The sequence below is a fragment of the Branchiostoma floridae genome, chromosome 8, assembly GCF_000003815.2.
Source record: "Branchiostoma floridae strain S238N-H82 chromosome 8, Bfl_VNyyK, whole genome shotgun sequence".
In the NCBI taxonomy this organism is placed as follows: Eukaryota; Metazoa; Chordata; class Leptocardii; order Amphioxiformes; family Branchiostomatidae; genus Branchiostoma; species Branchiostoma floridae.
In genome coordinates, this window is record NC_049986.1 from 14,343,844 (window position 1) to 14,354,840 (window position 10,997).

General features: G+C 39.6%; 1 protein-coding gene across 1 annotated transcript in view; it reads left to right on the forward strand.

Moving 5' to 3' along the window:
• Positions 1-10,530, forward strand: part of LOC118421354 (rap guanine nucleotide exchange factor 1-like) — a gene marked incomplete in the record, with an annotated part of 24,555 nt that extends 14,025 nt beyond the window's left edge. The window contains 14 exon segments of the mRNA XM_035828614.1: positions 34-459; positions 1,027-1,322; positions 1,869-1,984; positions 2,545-2,701; positions 3,370-3,445; positions 3,790-3,871; positions 4,147-4,239; positions 4,635-4,820; positions 5,195-5,374; positions 5,505-5,583; positions 5,924-6,025; positions 6,352-6,449; positions 6,766-6,897; positions 7,525-10,530. Of these exon segments, the coding sequence (XP_035684507.1) occupies positions 34-459; positions 1,027-1,322; positions 1,869-1,984; positions 2,545-2,701; positions 3,370-3,445; positions 3,790-3,871; positions 4,147-4,239; positions 4,635-4,820; positions 5,195-5,374; positions 5,505-5,583; positions 5,924-6,025; positions 6,352-6,449; positions 6,766-6,897; positions 7,525-7,690 (2,189 nt within the window).
• Between the last annotated feature and the right edge of the window lie 467 nt (positions 10,531-10,997).

Genomic DNA, 10,997 nt, shown 5'->3' on the forward strand with positions numbered 1-10,997 from the left:
GCGAGACCAGCAGCTCGGACGGGACGGGGCAAGCCACCTCCCCCGACCCCCCCGGTAACACCTCCAACCGCTCCAGTCTGCATGACAGTGACTCCACAGACTCCGCTTCCACTAACCGAGGCAGTATGGCCAGTCAGGACTCTCTGTTTGGCGACCGGAGTCCCGCTAACACTCTTGACACTTCGGCCAGTGCAATGGGGGCCGCAGACTCTCCTCCAAAGTTGCCGAAAAAATTGCGAAAGCACACAACTCCGCATGGCAGTTACGATAACTTGTTACAGGACAGTTTCTTGGGGTCTGACGGCCCGTTCTCGCATCACGTTGGTAGTCCGCATGCTCAAACGAGTGGTTTTTCCCAGCATGCCTCGTTGCAGCCTATGCCTTCCCAGAATGCTCTGTGTGGTAGCAGGTCACCTGACCCAGATGTTCCACCACCGCTACCAATGAAAAAGAAGCACAGTAAGTTGGGGTTCATGTGTTTGATTCACCTTGAGTATAGGTTGTGCAGCTTGCTTAAAACATGGAGTCTAGAGTTTCTAGTGTGTGGAGATGTTTGCTTTAGTGAGACATACAAATAGTCTAGGCTGTCTATTGAATACTAAGCTCTTGTGCTGTTTTTGCCCTATACTGGATATCTTTTTAAGTAGATGTTAGAGTTACTGTGTTTGTGAAGTGCAAGCCAGTTCTTTATCTCTACAACACTTTTGTGCTTTATTGTGTACATTCATAACAATAACTGCCCAACTAAATGGTATGTATTATACATATAAGTACTAGGACAGACCAGTAACAAACCAGGACAAACTACTATACAATGACATGTAATGTTTCATTCTATTTAGATGTTGACAAATACTTATTTCCTGAAGCATTTTTATATCTGAATGTAATTGGGATGCAGTTTATAAAGGAACATACCATGGATTTCGATCTCTGTCAAATATGCACTGTGCAGAGACACTGTAGCTACAACAGTTTACTAGTACTTACTGAACTCATTATCTATTTTGGTTACTCTCTCCACAGTTCAAGCATACATCCACATGTTTGGGGACTACTCTGAGCCGAGCCCAAATTTCTTCTACTCCGCCCATCAGGGCCTGGGTTACAATGGACTTGAAATGTCTCCTTATGATAACCTGAGTCCCTGTATGGAGACCTCGCCATACGACAATGTGCAATACAACACAGAGCAACCCGCCGGAAGTTTTAATTCCGCTGGAAACATCTTCAGATTTTCCCACTTAACGCCGGAAGGACAAGCTGGAAACGGAAACGTACCTGTAGAAGCCCCAGCCCTCCCCCCGAAAAGAAAACATTTAGTAAGTACTACTGTAAATGCATTTAAGTTCGCGGGGATTTAGTTTCGCGGTAGCGGGAAAAGGACTGTTCGCGGTGGTTTTAAGTTCGGGGTAGCACCATGCACTGTAGGCTCTTACTGCCATAGAAAAATGTTCGCGGTGGTTTTACGTTCACGGTAAATTGGCAACGCGAAAACCACATGCATAAAACCACCTCGGATATTTCTGCATTTACAGTAAGTGTACCTCATTTTAGCCTTTGCCACTCTATACAGGGGTCTAAAAAATACTTGTAGTTAAGTTTTCTCCAGACGTCTGCTTTTCCATGTTTTCTTTATGCAAACTGAAAAAAAGTGGTAAGTATACATGTATATATCTAGAAGTGATATGATATTGCCAAAATTTTAGTACAGACAGTAAGTACATGTTATTGAAGTACTATTGGTTTCTTGCATGTTGCTGAAGTATCATTGGTTTCTGTATGTACATATAGCAGGGGGGCTTCATTCCAAATGGATTTTTTAGTTACAGATTTAGTTACAGATTCCTTTTCCCCCTGTTTTCCAGGACAAGGATAACAGACGACACTACACGTCACACGGCCTCCCCTCCCCGCCCATGTACGAGACCCCTTCCAGAGACAAGTCCATCAGTCTGATAGAACCCTCTCCGACAAGTGCTAGGTACAGGGCTGTCTTTCTTACTAGCTATTTACATAATGTACATTGTCTGACAAAAGTGGCCTTCTTGTTTGGCCTCCTATCTGCTAAAATTACCATAATATTCTGTAGAAAAAGTGACCTCATTTTTATGCCCCCATCTTCTAAAATTACCATGATATTCTGTAGAAAAAGTGACCTCATTTTTATGCCCCCATCTTCTAAAATTACCATGATATTCTGTAGAAAAGTGACCTCATTTTTTTGCCCCCATCTTCTAAAATTACCATGATATTCTGTAGAAAAGTGACCTCATTTTTTTGCCTCCTATCTGCTGCTATTATCATGATATTCTGTAGGAAATTTGAACAATTTAAATGTCTATAATCCTAAAACTTCCCACATATACATTGTAGGGGGTTCTATTATATGAAAAGGAAAGTGATTCAGAACCTAGAATATCCTGTTTGTTAGGCACATTTCATGTTGATATGTATCAGATCAGCAATAAAAAACTGAATCATATTTAAGCAGACATCAAGGCTTTACATGTGGCTCGGCTCACCTAACCCTTGTCTTTTCAGTTTGGAAGACAGACCGGGCACCCCTAAAGAGGTGGAGGACAAAGGAGACACCACCGCCAAGCCCAACACACTGGACTCCTTGGATGTGTCTGACAAGTTAGTTTTCAAGAAAGAGGTGGGTTACCCCAGGAAATACCACACGATGCCCAAAACAAAAGTTAGTACAACCCACCATTCCCACTCATAGCAGGACTGTGCTTTGTTTTCACCTGGCTTGTGCCTGCGCTGTGTGGAGTGTTTATGGCTTCATGGTGTGAACTTTCAGTTGCTGTGTTTGCCTGTGGTGCCAGATAGGTTTGTAAAACTTGGTGGAACTCTATTCTTTTCATCAGGTTCTAAGCTTATTCATACAATCTGTTAAGCTGTTGATTTAGTTACTGTAAGGTTGTTAGTGTACAGCATCTCTTAGCATGTTAGGTCACATTTCAGCTTTTTTTGTTTGTGTGAAGGCCTTTGTAACCACTACCGTAATGTTCATGACATATTCAAAGGGTTCTCAACACCAACTGCAATGCCTGGTGAAGTTAGAATGTCTATTGCACTGCCTTGTCATTGTTTTCATTGTACACTTAAGCAGGGCATTTTGTACATATTTATTTCTGTCTACAGATATGGATAGTACTACTAGACTAGACTAGACTAGGTGAATGTTGAGGCATGAGACACCATTTTGTATTTGAATTTCGTCTTATCCGCTTTTGTATATGGTTATATTCTGTTGCTGTTGTTGTAATCTCTTTATTAAGCTCACTTTGTATTGTTAAGTTGCATTTTGCCTCCCACTAGATTTGAGTTGTACTGATTTTTTAATGATTTTTCCTTCAGGGAGAAGATGGACCTGACCTTAGGGGGGGTTCCATGGATGTGCTGATAGTGCACGCTACTGGAGCTGACAAAAATGGTGAGACTATTAATATTTAAGCGATAAAAATAAGGATTTAAATAAGTACCCAGTTGACTGATTACTAGATATTTTTATATGATGGTGGTGTTAGCTCTGTAAACTTAGATGCCAGCAAATAAATTGACATAAACATGATTAGGTATGATTTCCTTGATATCATTTGCTAACACTTGTTACACATAATAAACTAGTATTAGTCTGTTGGTTTGGTACCATTTTCCACTCTTCATTAGCAGCCCAGTTTAGTGCCATTACACTACACTACAGTCAGAGTTGACTGTCTTTCAGTGAGTCCCATTTCTGCCTGTGTTCCTCATGATGTTTGGTCTGTGTTTCCCCAGACTTGATGTTCTACGAAGCATTCCTGACTACCTACAGAACCTTCATCACACCCAAGAGCCTCATCGACAAACTGCTCTACAGATATCCTTTTAACAAATTTTGCTACATGATACTGAAAAACTGAAAATGTGCAAGACGGTTAGTGCACTAAGTGTTGTCATCTTAGTTCAAAATATGGTGTTCCGTACATATACATGTACAAGTCTTGTACTTTTATTGTTGCTTTTTCAAGGAGCTGTTTGTTTTCCCAATAAGATGAAGAATACTAAAAGACATGTAAGTCTATTGTCAAAATTAGTCCTTGATGAATAGAGTCTCCATACACAGTTGTAGATATTCTCCTTAACTGTTCCCACATATAACAAGTTCCGTCACATGTCCGACAACACCAGAAAAAGAGCCAGTCGGAATGCCTTCTTCTTGTTGGTCAGAGTGGTGGATGAGCTGTGGTGAGTAACTAGATCCTTGTAAAGCTTGTATGCTTCTTTAGCAATACAAGCAACATGCATTGGTTGCATGATTTATCTAGAAAGTTGTTGGTGTTTGACAGAATCATGTATTCAAATTTCACACCACTGCTACACTGGGTGGTTGAGTGATAACTATGTAGTCAAACCTGTACTTGTAAACATCTAAGACAATCTGTCCAGTGTGACCACTTTTTTGCGCCTTGAATATTTCTCCCACTGACACATTCTGTTAAGAGTGTCAACCCTCAACATAGACCAGATTTTATTGATCCCCTGTCCGTAAATTTTGATTGCATTATCATTCTGAATATTTAGATTACAGTACTACTTCATGGGGTAGTTGATGGATGATGATGTTTGCCTTTTTTGCCCAGTATTGGTGAGCTGACAGAAGAGATAATCCAGATCCTGATGGACCTGGTGTTCAAGCTGCTGTGTGACGGGGAGCTGGTTCTGGCTAAGCTACTGCGGAACAAGATGCTGAACAAATGTGACCAGAGAAAACAGCTGGCCCTCAACAACAATTTCTCTCCACTGTCAGCGCTCAGTGTCTCTGTGAAGTAAGTTGTAACATGCTTAAAAGTGTAGCCCTGGATGATGTTTTTGTCATACACTTTTTTTGTATTTGTGCAAAAATCTTTAAACCTGTGAAAAGTTTTGTTGTTTTTTTAAATTTTATTAAAACAAATATTGATCAGCTTGTGGTAAATGTTAGCTGGTATTTAGTGTACTTAAAAAAAAGATGTCACTTTTGATAGATAGCTATTTTCTACCCACTACCTTCATGTGTTGCCAACTTTTTCTATTGTCGATGAAAAAAAAAATCTGACGTTTTTTTTGGGGGGTCAGATCATTACTAAATCACAAGATCATAATAGAAGTACAACAGTTATTTCAGAAAAGGTAATCTTTTCTTGTCTCGTGTCTCTTCTAGGCGTGCCAGTTTGTTTGACTTTAAGGGAGAGGAGTTAGCAGAACAGATGACTCTCCTGGATGCCGAGGCCTTCCAGAAGATCGAGATTCCTGAGATTCTGGCCTGGGCCAAGGAGCAGTCTGAGGAGCTTAGTCCGAACCTTACAACATTCACAGAGCACTTCAACAAGATGTCTTACTGGTTAGTAGTCCGAACCTTACCACATTTATAGAGCATGTCAACAGAATGTCTATCTTTTTATATTGCCACATTAGTCATTTTTGCAACATACTTTGTTTTGAAGGTTGAAGATTTGTTTCTCTTACCCCAGGTGCAGATCATGTATCCTCACACAGCCCAAGGCCCAGGACAGAGAGAAACTGGTCAACAGATTCATAAAGATTATGAAGGTAACAACTATTCAACAGCATTTGTAAGGACTGCTTAAGGTGACCCTAAGTAGGTTAGCTCTATAGTATAAGCAGCAAATTCCTTATTAATGCTGCCTAATACATAGGGAAATTTAGAAATCGTCACCACCATCGCCGCAGGTGAAAAAATTTAGAAAAAAGAATTATAAAATAATAATGTAAATGTATTCTTTGAAAAAGTATGATTAGATTTGAAAGCTTTGTTCATATAGCTGATACTGTCCTACATTACCTAAAGTATCCAAAGCTGATGCATCATATTAAGGTGTTACACCACTGTGCCATCACAACTTTACTGAATGTATCCATTTTCCTCCAGCATCTTCGCCGATTCAACAACTTCAACTCGTACCTGGCTATCCTGTCAGCACTGGACTCTGCACCCATACGGAGATTAGAGTGGCAGAAACAAACCACAGACGTGAGAACTTCTTCTGATGTACATTCTTGAGCACTGCTGATTATCAATAATATCAGACTTGTTGGTTGAAGGTTTACAATATTGTTCTGTTTAGAAAAGGGTCAAAGGGGTTATGTGAAATTGTAAGTGCAGTATTTCCTCTGGTGGAATGTCAAAGGCACTTCAAATATTAAGCTTCCTCTACTACTTCTTATGTTTTTAGTCATTGGGGTAGATTGTCCTGGACCATAAAAAAATACTCTATACAAAATTTACGATATATGAAACATAATGTACAAGTTGTACAGTACAACTGTTTGACATTGCAATCTTTTTTCCTGTCACAGGGTCTTGCAGAGTACTGCACACTGATAGACAGCACCTCGTCATTCCGTGCGTACCGGGCAGCCCTGGCAGAGGCAGAACCACCCTGTATACCTTACCTGTAAGCTTGTAAATTTTCTTGTTATGTTTGTTCCAAGAAGCTCTTGGTTACTCTTTTGCTTCTGTAATTAGAATGGTAAAGATACAGCTTAAAATTCAGCATCCTCTCCAACAGCATTAAACAAAAAAAAACCTGATCAAAATACCTTTTGGACTGAAAATTTTTTTCAGTCAGCTATGCAAGATAGCTGGCACCATCTGAATCCTCTGGCCGTTATGAAAACAGCTGCTTGACTAGCTTTGTATTGTATTTCTTATTACCTAAATGTCTAACCTTCACTGACACACCCCTAATGTGATGTTCTGTGTTTTTGCAGAGGGCTGATCCTACAGGACATCACGTTTGTTCACCTGGGCAACCCTGACATGCTGGAGGATGGGATCATCAACTTTGCCAAGCGTTGGCAGCAGTTTAACATCTTGGACAATGTGCGCAGGTTCAAACAAGTGTAAGTTTTCAGCAGATTCTGTTCTATTGCTGGAATGCATAGGACTTCATCTGTTTCATACGAATCAGAAACTAAGGCATTACAAGTTTTAGACATAAAATCGGAGGCATGCTGTTGCTATCTCAACAACAGCAAAATTGATTGGTGAATAGTCAATTGTCAAGGTTCTTCAATATTCAAAAAAATATGAAAGATGCACCAATTGACATTTAAGAACCAGCACATGACCATGTGCTACTTACCATTGTTGTCCGTGACTTGTTCCGCAAAGAATGTGACTATTTTCCAACTTAGAAACCAGGTCACTTAGTATGTTAAGGAAGGACAATTTTTCGTATCATTGCTGCTTGTTCATTTTGCTGTAGAAAATTTGTTTGTTTGTTTATTTTTTTATTTCAGGCCCATACACAAAGACAATACATATATACATTTAAAAACAATGATCTACTTAAAAGTTTTAAGAAATAGATTTAAAAAATTACACAGTATCTCATGGCCAATGTACGGCGTAGCAATAGTGTCTCCAAAACTTGCTCCTAGAGAATACGTACGAATGTAAAAAATGAGATGAAATGTTTCTCCATGCTTGAGGTCCGTGAGTGAAATAAGTTTACTTCTTCCCCTCAGGCATTACGACTTCAAGAGAAATGAGAAGATCCAGACATTCTTCAACAACTTTGACGAGTACCTGTCGGAGGAGGCTCTGTGGCAGATGTCGCTGGAGATCAAACCTCGCGGCGTCCGCCGGAAACCCGAGCCAAAGGAGCCGCCCCCTGCAGAGTCCTCCAGTTGAAGCGTTCCTTGTTAAGATCTTATTTACGAACCATTTCATCTCATATTTATTGTATCATCAACCACTTTGTAACTCCCACCGAAAAACACCCCTGTGTCTGGTATGGAAGCATCCAAAGATGGCTGATATTTACCAGTGCTTTGGGATGTAACACTAAAACACAGGGGTGTGCACGTGCTGCTGATGTTTTTCTAAGGATGAATGTCAGTTCAGTAGAGTGCTAAAATTGGAGTCAAGTGGACAATGTCATATTGAGGCCATTGCAAGAAGAGAACCACTTGATATGGCTAACTTCTTATAAAGTCATATATGATGTACAGCAGGGATATGGTCTCCCATTGCCTTTCTTATCCTACAAATAAGAATTTGAAAGGCAAGCGGTTAGAAGGCCAAGAAAGAGAGAGAGAAAGAGAGATACAGTGGCTGTTTCATACAGGTCTTTGTATGGAAATTTATTTGCACAGCCAGAGGCAACCTGTTTTGTGTACCTCATGGCAAGTGATCTGCAACCAATCAAATTGGAAATGGTTGAGTTTGTTCCTCCTACCATCCCTCTGACTCCTGATTTCTTGCAAGGACCAGTGTAGGAGAGAATGTGAAAGCTGGTTTGCTGGTTTCTTTGGTAGAGACCATTAGTGGTGTGGTCACTTTTTCTGCTTCGAAAATCATCAACAAAACTGGCCTCTTTGGAAAGTTTTTATAGTCTGAAAACTTGAGCAGGTGAGGGTCACTTGTCCTAATAGTAAGATTATGTTATTTTCTGAGGGCCAAAGTGTTAACATTTGGGGCATTACAAACAAAGGCCGCGTACGTCAATGAAGGTTGGACAAAGGCCACATGCTTTATATCAAATCTGGTGTATATGTCAGTGTAGAGACTCCCCGACATATGTCTGGGTAGAGGCTCCAATATATATATGTGTATATATATGTGTAAGCACTGGACCGACATGCAGAATTTGAACTACAATGGGAGATGTTCCTTTCTCTATACAAACATCTGTGTGGCAAGGATTATAAAATGCTGGCATTTGCTTCCTCACACTCTGAGATTAAATGTCTTGATTTTGATTGAAAGGATGGCCTTTTAGGCAGGGCAGATAGAAGAAAGGAATAGTGTAAATTGTTGTAAATGATTGTAAGTAAGCTGTGATATTCTTTGGGCAAGTGGAGTAGGCTCAAGAGTAACAGAATAAACAAAAGAAACGAAAGGGAAACAGCCACAATTTGAGACCTGGAGTTGATACAGAAGCTGCTTTTCACATGCAGCAGTGACAGAATGAGTTTTTGAAGTAGGAACTTTAGAGAGTGCCATGACATTCTTTGTTGAAGATGAGAGGACGTGAACAAAGAAGTATACTTTGTCTTCCATGTTGTAGATATCACTGTAGCTAGTGTGTGGAAATGTTCAAGACAGGAAAATCAAAGGACAGGAGAAGCAAACTTGAGACAAGAAACACTCTTCCAAGCAGGAGCACAGTCTTTGGGAACAATACAAGTAGTACATAATGTTTCAGTGGAAGTTACTGGCTGCACTGTTTGTAGTTCTTTCAAGTGATCTGAAAGATCAATTCTAAAGTGCATAGTGCGAGTACATGCATTCATATTTTTATGTGCATGCACTGTGTACAGGAGATTAACAAAGTTAGTCTAAACCTGCATTAAAAGGAGTGTGCTCTTGCTAGTTCCCACGTGACCTTCTGGAATACATTGTGCTACCACAGTTGGCCAATCACATCTTGTGTTACATCCCAGGTTATCGTACATGTATTTCCATAGGAACAGTTAGCTAAGGGATGTTCCCTTCAAACAATTATCCTCTGGCTGTGATAAAGGTATTCTTAAGACTAGTTAACAAATTTGGACACCATAGCAAATGGTATTCATAACACTTATGCAAGTAAAGATGTGTTACACAGTATGTAGAATAACTTGTTGCCATTGCATTAGGTATGCATCTGTACTGTCTGTGTGTACATTCATTTGTACTGTAGGTAAAGCCTTTATGAACTGTGAATCAAAAGTGTTCATACATGTAGATAGCAGAGAACCTATAGGCAGTGTAGATATCTTGACTGAGTGTATTTGTTTTCTGTCACAGTGTCTTTCATCCCATGTATCATGGTTTGTATGTTATTGAAAGATAGGGAAAAGTAAGCTTTAGATAAGTTCTGATAGCAGTTCTGTTCTACAGTGACAAAACAATATTTGATATGTGATATACGTCCAAACTACAGTCAATCTTGCCACTTTTCTGTAGTCAAAAAATGAAATCAAATCTATGAGTTTTTACCTAAATTTGGTGGGAGATTTTCTGTTTAGATTACAGACCAAAAGCAACTACCAGTACAAAGTCTATTGGACAACAGTATGATATATTCATGTGAAATGAGAGACAAGAAAAGTAATTTATGTAATTTATGGGTAGATACTTTCTATAAAATGGCTAAGGTGGCCAACATTGTCATATATGTATCATATCTGTTTGCAACCACAGTTTTATCTGTTTAGATAGAATATAGCATAGCAATTCTTAAGCACTAAGTGCCAAATTTCTTTCTAGATTCCTTTATGTTTCCTACATTTTTTATTGTTATTATAGAATATTACCCTCTATTTTCAACATTTGTGTATTGCTCATCCCTTGTTCTTGTGTATATATTTCTGTTCTGTAATGTTTTGTAAATAAGGGATTTCTATGGACTCCCTGTAAAGAGATAGGATATGAAATTGTGTAAAAGCCAAACCACGCTGTGCTGACATGTTTCGCCTTTTACGTCTACAGAAGGTGTTGCCTAATGTTATTTGTAAATTTTACAATAAAAGCCATTCATAATGTTATATGCAAGTCCTTAGTGTGTTTCTGTTTCTGTCACATCTACTTATTCTCCTACGCAGAGGGGTCGTTGCAAACTCCTCTAGAGTAAGAGGAGTTTTTCAATGCCAATGACTTTGGTCCCCTCTGCGTAGGAGAATGTATCAACTAAAAGTACATGAGTATGGTTATATTGCCAAAACATGGTCCTGTCCATGCTTCTGAAATGTAACCCATCCAACCATTCTGTATGCAGTACAGCACACGGTTTGATATATCCATTTGAATGTTATCCAGCCCTTCCACTCCTGCTAGTGCATGTTCCTGTCCTTGGTGCTGAAGAACACCTACCCTCTTGCATTAAATGGTTTTGTCAATGGCAATGAAATGGGATCCACCCTTCGAAAGTACATGTACAAGGTTCTAATCCAGAGCATGGACCTGTCCTCCTGAAATGTGACCCTATCCTACCATCAAGTTTACAGTAACATCA